The sequence below is a fragment of the Nomascus leucogenys genome, chromosome 2, assembly GCF_006542625.1.
Source record: "Nomascus leucogenys isolate Asia chromosome 2, Asia_NLE_v1, whole genome shotgun sequence".
In the NCBI taxonomy this organism is placed as follows: domain Eukaryota; kingdom Metazoa; phylum Chordata; class Mammalia; order Primates; family Hylobatidae; genus Nomascus; species Nomascus leucogenys.
The window spans coordinates 153,780,514-153,796,956 of record NC_044382.1 but is presented as its reverse complement, the minus strand read 5'-3'; the positions used below and the strand labels follow the sequence as shown (position 1 = coordinate 153,796,956).

The following is a 16,443-nucleotide window of genomic DNA, read 5'->3' as shown; positions in this document are numbered from 1 at the left end:
TTTCTTTAAATAATATTTTTTGCCTTATTTCCAAGTTAGTTAGTTAGTTAGTTAGTTATTTTGAGACAGGGTCTCATTATGTTGCCCAGGCTGGAGTGCAGCGGCCCAATCTCAGCTCACTGCAACCTGCACCTCCTGGGCTGAAGCGATTCTCCCACCTCAGCCTCCGGAGTAGCTGGGACTATAGGCACAGGCTACCATGCCCCAGCTAATTTTTGTATTTTCTGCAGAGATGGCGTTTGGTTATGATGCCCAAGCTGGTCTCAAACTCCTGAACTCAAGTGATCCGCCCACTTCAGTCTCCTAAAGTGCTGCGATTACAGGCATGAGCCACCGCACCCAGCCACTCCCCTCCCACAATTCAATGCCACTGGGAGTGGGAGATACCCCGCCCCTTCCACCCAGACACACCATCCCCACCATGGACGCACCCCTGCCCCGGCTGCACACAGCTTCTCTGCTGAGCATGTTTCATGGGCGACTCTCGGCCCCTGCACCTGCACCTGCACCTGCTCCTTCTCCAAATCTCCTCAAAGACAGGACTGCTCCAGACTCCTGGCCTCCGCCCTACCATGCACCCCCCTACCTCCACAGCCCCCACCGGACCCAGCCACTATCTCCACTCCTTGGACACAGGCACCCCTCCCTAGAGGTGGCATCCCTCCCATGACCCCCAGCTTCCTCTCTGGCCCCCCATTTCCCTGCCCTCCCACCATCAGAGTGACCACGTGAATTCAGCCATACAACTTCCACATGGCCCAGCACCAGCTCTCCTGGCATCCACTGTGGGGAAGCGAAGATGTCTGCACAGGAAAACCTGGACCTGAGAGTTGGCAGCAGCTTTTTAAATTCACAACGTCCCACACTGGAGACACCTCAAATGCCCTTCAAGGGACAGATGGTTAAACAAACTGGTCCATCCACACCGTGGGACACCACCCAGCAATAAGAAGGAAAGGACTGTTTTATTTGGTTTTTTTGTTTGATGTTGGTTTGTTTTTTAAGACGGAGTCTCACTCTGTCACCCAGGCTGGAGTGCAACGGCATGATCTCAGCTCACTGCAACCTCCGCCTCCCAGGTTCAAGTGATTCTCCTGCCTCAGCCTCCCGAGTAGCTGTGATTACAGGCACGTGCCACCGCACCTGGCTAATTTTATATTTTTAGTAAAGATGGGGTTTCACCATGTTGGCCAGGCTGGTCTCGAACTCCTGATCTCAGGTGATCCACCCGCCTAGGCCTCCCAAAGTGCTGGGATTACAGGCGTGAGCCATCGCAACCAGCCTGGAATGAACTATTGATACAGGCAACACCTGCAAGAATCTCCAGTGAATGAGGCTGAGTGACGAAAGCCAGCCCCAAAATGATGAATTGTACAATTCCATTAAGAGAGCGTTTTGGAAACGACTAAACTGAAGGAATGGAGAACAGCTCAGAGGCTGCCAGGTAGGGGCAGCGGGTGTGGCTACAAAAGGGCAACACAAGGGACCCCGGGGCGCGGGTGCTCCCCATCTTGTGTCCATGTCAATATCCGGTTCCGACATGTCATCAGTTTCACAGGATGCTACCTCGGGGGAGACCAGATGAGGGGGACATCGGATCTCTGATCTATTCCTCACCACTGCCTGGGAATCTACAGTGATCTCAAAATAAAAAGTGTAATTACAAAAATACAAAACCTGGCCGGGCACAGTGGCTCACACCTGTAATCCCAGCACTTTGGGAGGCCGAGGCGCGTGGATCACGACGTCAGGAGATCAAGACCATCCTGGCTAACTTGGTGAAACCGTGTCTTTACTAAAAACACAAAAAGAAATACAAAAAATTAGCTGGGCGTGGTGGCGGGCGCCTGTAGTCCCAGCTACTTGGGAGGCTGAAGCAGGAGAACGGCGTGAACGTGGGAGGTAGAGCCTGCAGTGAGCTGAGATCGCGCCACTGCTCTCCCGCCTGGACAACAGAGGGAGACTCTGTCTCAAAAAAAAAAAAAAACTACACACACACACACACACACACACACACACAACCAGATTGCATTGCTGTTCTGCTTAAATCAGACAATGTCGTTCCCAGGCCCTGGACAAAATTCAACGTCCCCCAACCCCGGGGCCTGGACGCTGTGCTCAGACCCTGTGCCCTTCTCCTGGCTGCGGCAGCCACAGGGCTCTCTGAACACCAAGCAGGCTCTGGCCGTGGTGCCCCTGCACGCACGGTCTCCCTCCCGCAGGCTCTTCCTCCCTCTCTCCCCAACGCCGGCCCCTCCTGTCGCTCAGAGCTCGCCTCATTGACCACCCATCGGCCCATCCAGCCATGATTTCCGGAGCTCTCCTCTGCTGTCGGGTGCTGTGCCCGGGGCTGACCCCAACAGACCTGGTCTCTGCCACCACCTGCCTCCCCCTAGCAATGCCTCATTGCAGAGGAGGGAAGGCGGCTGGAGCTTCTCAAGGGGTGGTCCCAGCACCCACCTGCATTGAATGGCCCTGGCTGTGTGATCCTCCCAGGCATTCCTGGGCTCCCTTCTGGACAGCCCGGGTAAGGGAAGCCAGGTCAGGTGACCCAGATGTGCACAGAGTTTGAGACTCGTGACTGGAGTTATGGAGTCCCTGCTCCATCACTTCCACTTCTGTTGCCTCTCTGAGCCTGTTTCCCATCTGGAAAATGGGGGAGCCACATTTTCCTCACAAGGAGATGAAACAAATGAACAGGGAAAGCTCCAGTGCCTGGCCCCACTCGCTAGGCAGGAAAGAACCCACAGCAGCTGTCACTCAAGTCCATGCTGAGCTGGGGAAGAAGGGCTCAGGACAAGAAAGAAAGTTCTGGGTATCCCACATTGCCTGGATGCTGACCCCAAGGGTGCGGGGCCTCCGGAAGGGGGTGAGGTGAAAGACCAACTCTGCCTGGGTCTACTCCAGCCCAAGCCTCCACCAGGCCTGTAGGAATCTGCTGACCCTGGCCTATTTTTCTACTCACTGTGCAAACTGAGATCAGTCTGGGCACACTTAGGCCCGGGGGAGGATGGACAGGTTCTTATCTGGGGATCTGTGGATGGGTCTCCGGGAACCTGTGAACCCTCAGGAGAGCCACCAACCCTCATGTGTGCAGGGACCTGCCTTTATTCTGGGAGGGGACGTGCAGCTCCTCACGTGTGCAGGGACCAGCGTTTATCCTGGGAGGGGACGCGAGGCTCCTCACGTGTGCAGGGACCAGTGTTTATCCTGGGAGGGGATGCGCGGCTCCTCATGTGTGCAGGGACCAGCGTTTGTCCTGGGAGGGGACGCACAGCTCCTTATGTGTGCAGGGACCAGCGTTTATCCTGGGAGGGGATGCACAACTCCTTGTGTGTGCAGGAACCTGCCTTTATCCTGGGAGGGGATGCACAGCTCCTCACATGTGCAGGGACCAGCGTTTATCCTGGGAGGGGACACGCGGCTCCTCGTGTGTGCAGGGACCTGCCTTTATCCTGGGAGGGGACGCGTGGCTCCTCATGTGTGCAGGGACCAGCGTTTATCCTGGGAGGGGACGCGCGGCTCCTCACGTGTGCAGAGACCTGCCTTTATCCTGGGAGGGGACGCGTGGCTCCTCATGTGTGCAGGGACCAGCGTTTATCCTGGGAGGGGACGCGCGGCTCCTCGTGTGTGCAGGGACCAGCGTTTATCCTGGGAGGGGACCGCGGCTCCTCGTGTGTGCAGGAAACTGCCTTTATCCTAGGAGGGGATGCACAGCTCCTCACATGTGCAGGGACCAGTGTTTATCCTGGGAGGGGACACGAGGCTCCTCGTGTGTGCAGGGACCTGCCTTTATCCTGGAGGGGACACGCGGCTCGTGTGTGCAGGGACCTGCTTTTATCCTGGGAGGGGACGCGCAGCTCTGTGTCCACACCACACTGGCAGTCCCCCAAGCTTACAAATTGCTCGGGGCAAAACCTCTCTGCCCCTGCTTCAATGTGAGACCCGGGGCAGGGCCCCTCCCTTGGTGGGCCTCAGTTTCCTTATCTGTAAAGCAAGGGGGCCCCTGGAGTGCTGGCTCCATCAAGAAAGGCATCTCGGGGCACTGGAAACAATTCTGCAGCCAGAAACAACTTTGCAGCAGTGTGACCTCAGCGAGTGTGACCCCGTGGGCCCCACCTTTCCTGTCTTTTAAATGGGAGCGGAATGCCTTATCTCAAGGCATTATCTTAAGGAGTGTAAGATACAATGTCTGTGATAAAATGCCCAGCACAATACTTGGAACGAAATGGATGTTTTAGGAAGAAGTGTTTTTCTTTCTTTCTTTTTTTTTTTTTTTTTTTTTTTTTTGAGACGGAGTCTCGCTCTGTCACCCAGGCTGGAGTGCAGTGGCGCAATCTCGGCTCACTGCAAGCTCCGCCTCCCGGGTTCACGCCATTCTCCTGCCTCAGCCTCTCCGAGTAGCTGGGACTACAGGCGCCCGCCACCATGCCCGGCTAATTTTTTGTATTTTTAGTAGAGACGGGGTTTCACCGTGGTCTCGATCTCCTGACCTCGTGATCCGCCCGCCTCGGCCTCCCAAAGTGCTGGGATTACAAGCGTGAGCCACTGCGCCCGGCCGAAGTGTTTTTCTTTCAAAGGAATTCCCTGGCTTTGCAGTTACAGGTTATCAGACACAGTCAGCCCTCTACAGCTTCGGGTTCCAAGTCCACAAATTCAACCAACTGCAGGTCAAAAATATATTTAAAAACAACACAATAGGCTGGGCTGGATGGCTCACACCTGTAATCCCAGCACTTTGGGAGGCTGAGGTGGGCGGATCACTTGAGGTCAACAGTTCAAGACCAGTCTGGCCAACATGGTGAAACCCCGTCTCTACCAAAAATACAAAAATTAGCCAGGCATGGTGGTGGGCGCCTGTAATCCCAGCTACTCGGGAGGCAGCGGCAGGAGAATGGCTTGAACTCAGGAGGCAGAGGCTGCAGTGAGCTGAGTTCATGCTACCTGTAATCCCAGCACTTTGGGAGGCTGAGGCGGGCAGATCATGAGGTCAGGAGATCGAGACCATCCTGGCTAACACGGTGAAACCCCGTCTTTACTAAAAAAATACAAAAAATTAGCCAGGCGTGGTGGCAGGCGCCTGTAGTCCCAGCTACTCGGGAGGGCTGAGGCAGGAGAATGGCGTGAACCCGGGAGGCGGAGCTTGCAGTGAGCCAAGATTGCGCCACTGCACTCCAGCCTGCGCTACGGAGTGAGACTCCATCTCAAAAACAAAAACAAAAAAAAAACAAAAAAGAAAGAAACGTAGGTATTGTGCTTGGAAATTTTCTAGTCTACTTTATTTTATTTTTTATGAGACGGAGTCTCACTCTTTCACCCAGGCCAGACTGCAGTGGGGCTATCTCAGCTCACTGCAAGCTCTGCCTCCAGGGTTCACGCCATTCTCCTGCCTCAGCCTCCAGAGTAGCTGGGACTACAGGTGCCCACCACCTCGCCCGGCTAATTTTTTTTGGTATTTTTAGTAGAGACGGGTTTCACCGTGTTAGCCAGGATGGTCTCGATCTCCTGACCTTGTGATCCCCCCGTCTCGGCCTCCCAAAGTGCTGGGATTACAGGCGTAAGCCACCGTGTCTGGCCTCTAGTCTGCTTTATTTTAATGTACCATATTAATTTCATGAACCACTTGACTCAGAGTTTGAAATACTCTATCTAAAGCTGCAACTCTAGGCCCTGCTTGCTGTGACCAAATACTCAGACTGGGACCCCCGCCTTAAAGTTTCCAGTGTCAGTGGTCTCGGACAGACCCCAGCACGGGTCAGTTATCAAAGCTCCCAAGTGATGTCCAGCTACAGATGCTCCGGATGAGTGGTCCTCAACCTGCACTGAACCTTAGAATCACCTGGAATGTTTAAAAAAGAATCCCAGGCCAGGTGCAGTTGCTCACACCTGTAATCCCAGCCCTTCAGGAGGCCAGGTGGGCGGATCGCCTGAGCTCCGGAGTTTGAGACCAGTCTGGGAAACATGACAAAACCCCATCTCTACAACAAATACAAAAATTAGCGGGGCATGGGGGGTGCATGCCTGCAGTCCCAGCTACTCAGGAGGCTGAGGTGGGAGGATGGCTTGAGCCCAGGAGGCAGAGGTTGCAGTGAGCCACAATCGCACACTATTGCACTCCAGGATGAGAGACGGAGCCAGACCCTGTCTCAAAAAATTAAAATAAAAAGAATCTCAATGCCCAGGCTGTACCCAGAGGACCTCAAGCAGCACCTATGGGTGGGGCCCGGGCATCTGCATTTTCTAAAGCAACCTAGATGAAGCCCATGCACAGCTAACGTTAAAGTGAGTGCACCAAAGCAGCAAAGCAGTGCCTCCTGCACTGGAGCCACCTGAGCATCTCCAAACACACATTCTGACCCTGGAGGTCGGTGGCAGGCCTGACACCCTGCATTTCTAACCGTCTCCCAGGGACATTCTTAGTGACTCGAATGTGTAGCCAGGCTTAGAAGGCACAAGCCCAGGACTGTGGTTCTTAATGTGAGGTCCCCAGATCAGCAGCCTCAGCTTCGCCTGAAATTTGTAAGAAATATAAATTCTTGGGTGGCATCCCAGGCCCAGAGACTCAGGGATGGGGCTGGAAATCTGTGTCTTGACACACCTTCCAGGTGGTTCTGGTAACACTCAAGCTTGGGAAGCACCGGCATAGAGCAGCAGACAGAGGTGGGCCCAAGTCCTGCCCAACTCAGACTCCACCAGCAGCAGAGAGAGCGACTCTCGGTGTTTTTGGAAAGCATTTGCACCAGAAAGCCTTCCCTCGGTCCAGGACAACACCCATGACATTCATAGGAAGGAGGGAGATGGCACATGTTGAGAAGGAAAAAAATGTCATGACTAAATCATAGAGACGGGGAAGCTGAGGCTGAGGGAGACGTGGCCTCCAACAAATCTGCAGCCTCAGGCTTGGGATAACAACTCTCACCCTACTGCCCTTCCAGACTCAACTCAGGCACTGCCTACCCCCAGAAGCCTCCGCTGCTCCTTCAGGGACACCCACACCTCCCCTGCCCCTCCTTAGGTCCCTGCCGTGTGGTGCTCCCATTCAGGACCCCCACTGTGGCATGAGAAACCCTGAATTATTCCATATATCTCGGTTTTGCATCCCTGTTCAGACTCCTTATTCTTCCTCGTAGAACATCGGACATCCTATTTCTTGCATTTTCATTTTTATCTGTTTGTTTCCTTTTTTCCAATCTTCCACGTTACCGCAAATAGTCAGTGCTCAGCAAATACTTACAGGCTGATTCACTGAGGTTAGACCTGAGCTTTTCTGTCTTTGTGCCTTGAACACAGTCTGAACTCGGCAAATGCTTCTCCAATGACTGAATGAATCAAGCCAAGGAAAAGGGAGCAGTAAAAAGATGCTGAGAAATTAAGCAGACTGGAGGGTACTCAACTTTCTGTGGGTCTTTCTTCGCAGTTTGCAAATGAATGCTACTCATCAAATCGTGGTCCAAAAATGCCTCCCAGTCACGACTGCTGCTCGTCATTAGAATGGTATCGCTCCATTATTCGCTGCATTCAACACCATCGTCTTTCTCATATGAAACACTGGCAGTCTCTTGAGGAGCAATGATACAGTCAACCACAAAACAAAACTGATCAAGGAATTAGAACAGGCATGTTTTAATGCTAATTGTAAAGTGAGACAGACCTGTGGACATGAGGGTCTCAGGGAAAAATTCTCCTTTAACTACGTCCAATTCTAAGGTCTTGCAATGAAACAGGCATATGAAATAATGATAGCAAACAAAATTACCAAATACTACCACACTTACTTGCACAATTCATTCATTCCACAAATATTTATTGACCACCACGTGGCAGCACCATTTTAGTCACTGGGCACATGGCAGTGACCAGCATGGACACAAACCCCTTCCCAGATGGAGCTTACCCTCCAGACCAGTGTTGCCCAATAAAGCTTTCTGCACTGATGGAATGTTCTGGATTTACATTGTCCAATATGGTGGCCACTAGTCCCATGTGGCTGTTGAGCCCTTGAAATGTGGCTGGTACTGGTTCGTGGCCGGTTAGGAACGCGGCCACACAGCAGGAGGGGAGTGGCGAGTGAGTAAGCAAGTGAAGCTTCGTCTGTATTTACAGCTACCCTCCAACACTTGCATTACTGCCTGAGCTCCGCCTCCTGTGACATCAGCAGCAGCATTAGATTCTCACAGGTACGCGGAGCCTACTGTAAACTGCTCATGCCAGGGACCTAGTTTGCACACTCCTTATGAGAATCTAATGTCTGATGATCTGTCACTGTCTCCCATCACGCCCAGATGAGACCGTCTAGTTGTAGGAAAACAAGCTGAGGGCTCCCACTGATTCTACATGATGGTGAGTTGTATTATTACTTCACTATGTATTACAATGTAATAATAATAGAAATAAAGCACACAATAAATAGAATGCGCCTGAATCATCCCAAAACCATCCCTCAACCCTGGGCAGTAGAAAAATTGTCTTCCATGAAACTGGTCCCTGGTGCCAAAAAGGTTGGGGACCGTTGGTCTAGAGGATTCACCCACTAAGCCAGCTGTAAAGAGAACGGTGGCGAAAGAGTTTCACTGACTGATACAGACAAATCGTTCCTTTGCCTGCCTTCGGCTGTGGACCTATGACCCCTGTTATGCTCCAAGAGAAACTGAACACACACAGCCTATGGCAGGAATACACCTTAGACTTCAGAGCAACTTCTCTACATCTTACTAGAGTCTCACCCTAGGCCGGGCACGGTGGCTCACACCTGTAATCCCAACACTTTGGGAGGCCGAGGCAGGCAAATCGCCTGAGTTCAGTTCAAGACCAGCCTGGCCAACATGGCAAAACACTGTCTCTACTAAAACACAAAAAATTAGCCACGTGTGGTGGCGTAAGCCTGTAATCCCAGCTACTCGGGAGGCTGAGGCATGAGAATGACTCGAGTGCAGGAGGCGGAGGTTGCAGTGAGCCAAGATCACTCCACTGCACTCCAGCTTGGGCTACAGGGTGAGACTCCATCTCAAAATAGATAAATAAGTAAATAAAAACAAAAAAATAAAGTCTCACCGCCAAACCCACCTCCACAAGCTGGGAGCTGCTCTCCCAGTTGACCAGAAGAGGATGTGACCTCAGAAGACACTCACTTCTTCAGGAAGGACTGACAGTGTGGGGGTGAAAAATAGGCAGGCATGCCAAGTGGCAGCCCTTCCTGGAGCATGGAATCCATGCACTGACTGAGTAGGACCAGGCACTCTTCTTCTTTTTCTTTTGAGATGGGGTCTGGCTCTGTCAGCAGGCCGGAGTGCAGTGGCACCATCTTGGCTCACTGCAGCCTTGACCTCCGGGGCTCAAGCGATCCTCTCACCTCAGCCTCCTGAGTGGTGGGACCACAGGCGTGCATCACCACACCTGGCTAATTTTTGTATTTTTTGTAGAGACGGGGTCTCACAATGTTGCCCAGGCTGGTCTGAAACTCCTGGGCTCAAGTGAACCTCCCATCTCAGCCTCCCAAAGTGTTGGGATTGCAGGCGTGGCCCCCACATCTGGCGCAGGCGTAGGCACACTTCTGGTGGTTGAGTGTGCTGGAGGGTCCAGGACCATGCGGTCACTGGCAAGGAGAGGTGGTTTGGCTTGAAGAGGATGCCCAGAGGGAAAGTGAGCCCAGCCGTCCACCCCACCCAGGCAGGCCAGGCAGCAGCCGGGAGCGCTCTCCAAGGTCCTGAAGGGACTGCCTCTCTTCTCTCCTCTCCTCTCCAGACTGGAAGCCAGCACCTTAGTCAAGTTCGAGCCAGGACCCCAGTGCAGCGGTGGCTCCATCCACCACATGGCCTCTCACAGCCAGGAAGCTACCAGCGGGGGAAGCGGCCAATCCACAGAGACACGGACCAATGTGGAAAATTCACACCAACATCACCCTCTCCTCTAGTACTCACAAGTCTTTTTGTCATCTAAGGACACAAAGGGCGTTACATTCAACATTATTAGCTCACAGTTGAGAGCTCGTCATATTTAGAGTTGTGGAGGCTTGGGGAAAACAGGAAGAAAAAGCCTAGAAGAGCAACAGCACAGGCTCCTGCCCCTACCCCCACACTCCACCCCTTCTTGCTCTCTCCGGCTGGGTGTCCTCAGAAGAGAAGGGGTCAGAATTCTCTCTCTCCCTCTCTGTGTCAGCTGGGGCTGCTCACTCAGTACTCCAGATCACTGCTGTAGGCGGGTGCTGGTCCTCACTCCCCGGCCAGCTCGTCTCAGGATTCCTCATACAAAGCCCGTCAAACGGCCTCCGGGCCGACGTGGGTAGGGTTGCCCTTCAGCCACATTTGTTTCTCAGTTATAACTGGCAACAAAAAACTAGCTGTTTGCTTCTTCCTGTCTCTTTTCACCTTATGGAGCCTTTCACCACCCACCCCCCAAAGTAGCAGAAAGAGAATCTCGGAGAAAACGCTTTCATCTCCACCTGCTCAGGGCTTACTCCCTGTTTCTGAAATGAGTTTCTGTTGGCATAGTCTCCCCACCAATGAACCTGATTCCTCCTAACCTGGGCACTCATTTTAAAAAGAATTTACTTGTCACATAGTCACAGCCAAGCACAAAGCATATGCCCAGTGGTAGTTTATTTTGTTTAGATGAGGGATTTTTCTCCCTAAAAGGGCACTAACAGCATAAGCGTGTGTTTAAAATGGAAACGAAGCACACCACTGCCTCTGTTATCTGAGCTCCCCATTTACAGGCCTGGTGGAGATTCAGAGTCCTTGGCCACTGGGGAGCAAGCAAGGCCGCGAAGGCGCAATGGCTGCGTTTTGGGGGACAGGGTGGAAAATGTCTCCGGCTGGCAGGTGTTTTGTGCGCGTGTGTGTGCGCAGGCGCCTGGGGGGATCTGAATTCTGACTGTGGGTGTGTGTGATTTGTGTGGGTTGAGGAATCTGGGCCGGTGAACGGGACCTGAGTATGAGGGGGAGAGGCTTGGGCGTGAGATGACTCATATCTTTCAGGGTGTAGGAGGGCTTATTGGAGGGGGTAACTTTTGATTCGAGGGGTTCTGTGTACACAGCACCCGAAGGAAAGATCTACCTGTGCAGTGCAGCACAGGCATGCATGGTGGGCCTCAGGGGGCCAGGGGGCCTGGGCAGGGTATGGGTTTACCCGTCTGTGCATGGGCATTCACCTGCAATTCTGGGCCACTGTACACACAAGAGAACGAGAGATATGCAGGAGAGGAAAGAACAGGAGGTATTTTTGCCCAGGGGCATTTAGAGAGAGATGTACCTAGCAAAAGTCCAGGCTCTGGGACGGCTGTCCTGAGCGTGATGCCTGCTGGTTCCTCCCAAGCCACACCCACTGGGAGCCTCCACTTCCCAGTGTGGAAAATGGGAATAACAAGAAAATCACCCTCTAGAGGTGTAAGAATTAAGGGCTATAATTCATTTAACAATTGTCAAATGCTTGGCAGACAGTAAGTATCTAATATTGCTATTTATCATCATTTACATGATCACCAGTCTCAAGTCCAGATATTGGTTCTAATAATGATCATTGTAAGTGACATGCATTGCCTGGAAACTGTAATGATAAAACTAATGGTAAATGATAACGTATGCTTACTATATTCCCGGCACAGCCACGCACACCATTCTCAACTAATCCTCACCCACCTTACAGGTATTGTTATCAACCTCTTGTAAAGATGAAGAAACAAGCTCAGAGAGGTTAAGTAACCCGCCCAAGGTCACTAAACAGGGCGTGTAGGGCAGGGATTCAAGCCCGGGATGCAAGCTGGGGTTGTGACTTCAAGCAGGTGTGCCTGTACCCCACACCCCCAGGCCTCACCAAGCAGATAGTAGAAGCTACTCGGCTCAATCAGGGAGTACCCTAAGGGGAGGACACACCTGGAGGAGGAGGAGTTGGCACAGGTGTCCCCAGCTGAAATTCCACACCAATTTCAGCTACATGTGGAATACACTGGCCGCTGGTGCATCATTCATGAAAATCGCCATTTCCCCAAGTCACCGCCGAGAGCTGGGCTAAGGTTCCGGAGCTTTGCTGATGGCTGCCCAATATTTCCCCACTTCTTGTGCAAAGGAAAATTCAGAGTGCAGCTGGGGCCATTAACTCCTTCCTCACTGCGACATGGCTGTCGCCACCCACCAGTTGACTGGGAAGGAGGCATGGAGGTCTCTGCCCCATTCTGGCGATCCCCACACCCTTCACACTCCCTCCATGGGCTGCCTGGGGACACTCAGTGCCACAATCACCCCCTTCCCAACAGGAAGCTGGGAGCCCTCCAGAAAAGTGGCCCAGATGTCCAGGCCCGAGTCCCCAAGACCAGAAGGGTCAATTCTATTTCCTGTCATACCATGTTGCCAACCAAAAGGGAGAGCCAGCCATGAAGCTCCCCATCTGCGTGCCTGCCTGGCTTTGCCTATGGGAGAGCTGAGAACCGCATACCCCTTGAGAGGATGTTCACAATCAGGGCTTCTTTCGGGCAATGTGATGCGAGAACGAGGGGGGTTTTGGTCCCAGACAGACTGGGGATCCCTGCAGCCAAAGGCTGGGACTCCTGAATCATACAACCCGGGCCTTACTGGCCTCATCCTTAAAATGGACATGATCAGGCAGGACCACAAGGAGGGGAAGGGCTTAGGGGAGCAGGACGCTGACGGAGCTGTCTGGCTGGAGTGGAGAGCCCAGGGAAGTGGACCCATGGAGAAAAACATCTCTCCCCTTAACCCGTCAGATCCTAAGCTAACGGCCGCCACAGAATCAGATCCTTTCTTCCCTAAAAAGTCACAACATAATCGCCGCTCCTCCTCCCTCAAATGTAAGCTCCGTGAGGGCGAAGATCTGTGTCTGCTTTGCTCAGTGTGGTTTTTCCAAAGCCTAGGACACCTGGCTGTCTGCTTTGCTCAGAGCGTGGCACACCTGGCTCATAGCAAACATTCCATTAGTATTTGTTGAATGAAAGAAATGATTCCTCAGGACACTGGAGACGTCTGAGGAGCGTGGGCAGAGTGGGGTGCTCAGCCTCACCCCCAGATATTCTTGGGAGTTTCAGAGACAACGAAAGCCCTGGCTCCTCTCGTCCCCATGCCCTGCGTGAGCCCGGCCTGCACAGTCCTCCTGGAGCAGGCTCCGCCGGGAGCACCTCTGGAGGACAGGTCTGCAGAGCCTCGTGGCCAGAGCCTAGGGGTGATAGCAGCCCCTGGGCTCCAAACAGCCCAGCTGGAAGCGCCAGGCTGCCTGCCTGTCTCAGCCACCCACATCTGCTGCCCGGGCCTCCCTGTGCCTGCACGCGCGCACACACACACACACACATACACACACACACAGGCCCACAGCCTGGAACCAAGGGAGCACCGTCTGCTCCCGCCCGGCCCTCAGCGCCCCAGGGTCAGGGAAGCTCTCCAACCTGCTCCATGAAAACAACAACGGCACAGAAAAGGCCGCCTGAGACCGGGGCTGGGCACGGCTTTGACAGGCAGAAGCATTATATAATTAACTGCCCCAGACTCCTCCTCCTCTTCGGGTAATAACGAACCGTGCTTTTCAGTTGCATAAGCCAAAATAATAATTACTCTCCAGCCCCCTGCCACTCCTGGATGTGGCCGGGGAGCAGGTGTTCCGAGCTTTCTTCATGAGACTCGGAGGCAGCGAGCGGGCGGGGAGGACTAGAGCACACGTACGCTCAGGATTTTTATTCCCGGCAGAAGCACAAGTCATTGCTGCGTCTCACTCCCTTCCCAGGCATCCATGCCTGAAACAGGCGACCCGCCCGAGGGAGGCAGGGGACCCAGTGCCTCTGAGGATGAGCTCCCACATGGGAGTGGACTGGTCGGGGAAGCCAGTTTTTTGGGGTCTGGCTTCCAGGAAAGGACCGGCTCCGTGCATGTCAGGTGCACTGAGGAGTGGATATCGGAGAGACCGGGCAGGCGGGCAGCTGCAGAGCCGGCCAAGGCTCCCTGCACAGAAACCATCTTACAGCAGCAGCAGCAGCAACAGCAGCAGCAGCAGGCAGCTCCCTGGCTTCCGGCCCCGGCTCTGCCCCGAATGTGGTGGCATCTTAGAATGAAGGCACAGATCGATTCCCTCAACTAATGGTGAAAACGATGCAGCCACTGAAAGACGAGATTCCTGGGCTCTCACTGAGCAGATGGGCCTCCCTCCTCCCTCCAGCAGCCTGCTTCGACAGCGCTAGTCCGCGTCCAACCACCTAGAAGTGTACTGCCTGGCTGTTTTGGTTCGGGTTGGCATCTCCCGCCCCTAGCGCTCCCCATCACTCCCTTTCCCTCGGCTTGGGCAGATTCGGGGCTGAGGAAGGCCCTCGGGCGCCGCAGGCGCAGGAACACCAGAAGCGAAGCTGGGGCCTGATCGAAGGCGGCCTCCAGGGTCGGGGGCAAAGCCAACAAGGGGAGGGGCCCTTCTCCCAGCCCCCTCTGCCCTTGCTGGGTTCCCCAGGGCCGCGGGCCCAGCCTGGCCCTTCCCGCAGGTCTCCGGCCTGCTGTGTCCGACGCACGGAGGCTCTGCGGGGCCCCGCCTGGCTCTGCCCCTGGAAAGCCCCCAACACCCTTCAGCTGGCACAGGGGCACTGTCCCCACCAGGCAGCGGGGCAACCTGTAGCCAGGAGCCGCCGCGGCCTCCAGGGAAGCCCGGGAAAGGCCCCTGGTGCCCACGGCCCAACCGGAGAACGCAGCTCAACTTCCCCAGAGATCCACAAAGAAGGGGCGCGATCGGAAGCAGGTCCCTCCCGCCCCGGCCCGGCCCGGCCCGCGGCACCTACCTCCGTCCGAGTAGGTCTCGGTCCCGTAGCCGTCCTGCAGTCCGTTGCTCCAGGTCCCTTCGTATTTGGCCCCGTTGCCCGCGCACTCCCGCACCCCGTAGCGCCCCTTGAATCCGTGCGTCCACTCGCCCTTGTACACCCACTTCCCCTTGCTCTCCAGGCCGATGCCGTGGCGCTTCCCCTGCGCCCAGGTGCCCTGGTACGTGTTGCCGCTGGGCCAGGTGTAGACGCCCAGCACCTCGAAGCCGTGGCTCCACGAGCCGGTGTATTCGCCTTGGCCCTTGGGGCCGGTGCAGACGCCATGGCCGTGCGCCTTGCCGTCCTCCCAGCCTCCACAGTAGGACCCTCCGTCGTCAAAATTAAACCTGCCCCCACTGGACATGCATGTAACTCGGTTCCAGATCCCGCAAACGGTGAAAACGGACTCAGGCGATCGACACAGCAGAGTCGCGGCCGCCGGCGGCCCTGGGTCGCGAGCGTTTTCCGGAGGAGAGGAGGACGCGGCCCCGGAGCGCGGTCTCGGGCGCGGGCGGCCGCGGCGCCGGCTCCGGAGGAATTTCAGTCAATCGGGGGCGATTATTCCTTTTCGAGCTGCGCCGCGGAGCCTGACCAGCGTCTCGCGCTCCCGCTGGAGACAGGACCGGAGGGGAGGGGGAGGGGAGGAGGGAGGGAGGGGGCAGGAGCGGCGGCGGCGGGGCCCGCGGCTCCACCTCAGCGGCGAGAAGGCCCCTCGCCGGCAGCCCCGCGGGGAGGGCGCCGCGCCGAGGCCGGGCGGGGGGCGGCTCAGGCCCGGGCCGCGGCCCCCCACCTGCGGCTGCCGCGCTGCGGGCGCCCGAGGGCGGCGGCGGGGCCCGCGGGCGGCGGCGGCACGGGCGGCGGCGCTGGCGGCTGCACCATATTGGGGGCCGCGGGCCGGGCGCGGGGCGGCGGCGGCAGCAGCAGCAATGCGGCGGCTCGGGCGGCGGCCGCGGCGGTGGCGGCGGCGTGCGCTTCGGGCCTGGCTCGCGCGCTCTGGCCGCGCGGCGCGCGCCCGCACCCCGCCCGCCCGCGCGCCCCCGCCCGGTCCCCGCCTGCGCGCCCCCCTCCGCCCCCGCCCCCGCCCCCGCCCCCGCCCCCGGAGCGCGACGGTCCCAAGAGGGGCGCGGCCCGGCCGGCTAGGGCGGGGCGCGCGGGCGGGGACCCCGGACGCCCCGCCCTCCGCGCCCCCCGCCCCGCGCTCCCCGCCCTGGGCTTCCCCGGGGCCCCCTCCGGACTGGAAACCGGGGTCCAGCCGGGGCGCCCCCGCCCCCTCCGGGAGTGGGATTTAAAGGCACAGGAACTGCGTAATGGGAAGGCGCCCAGCACTCAGGGAGCCCTCGGCCCCCTCCTGGGAGCTGGGCGGTGAGGCCGGCAGAGCAGGACCTGCGAGCTGAGCGCCCCTACCCCTGCCCCTGCCCCTGCCCCTGCCCACCCCTGCGCGTCGCCCCTCCCGCAGGGCTCGGGTCTGCCCCGCCTGCCCCTGACTCGACTGAGGCCCTTTGCAAACCACAGGTGGTTTTCTCCGGTGACAAACAATCCTTCTTTCTTCCCTCCGGGCAGCTTGGGTCCAAGGGTGGGGGGAGGGGGGCTTACCCCAGAAAACAGGGATTTGGCGAATCCCTCTCCCCTATAAATTGAGAGTCGGGACACACGCATGTATCTTGGAGCAA

General features: G+C 56.2%; 1 protein-coding gene across 4 annotated transcripts in view; it reads right to left on the bottom strand.

The window, feature by feature from the left end:
- Positions 1-15,767, bottom strand: part of JPH3 (junctophilin 3) — a 97,772-nt gene extending 82,005 nt beyond the window's left edge. Inside the window, exons 1-2 of one of the 4 annotated variants that reach the window (XM_030819843.1) lie at positions 14,756-15,584; positions 13,659-14,188 (exon numbers count right to left, since the gene is read on the bottom strand). In XM_030819843.1, the coding sequence (XP_030675703.1) occupies positions 14,118-14,188; positions 14,756-15,137 (453 nt within the window). In that variant the 5' untranslated portion in view covers positions 15,138-15,584 and the 3' untranslated portion in view covers positions 13,659-14,117. Of the gene's footprint in view, positions 1-13,658; positions 14,189-14,755 lie in introns of those variants that run through there. The other 3 variants (XM_030819836.1, XM_030819822.1, XM_030819831.1) reach the window with 3 other exon arrangements.
- Between the last annotated feature and the right edge of the window lie 676 nt (positions 15,768-16,443).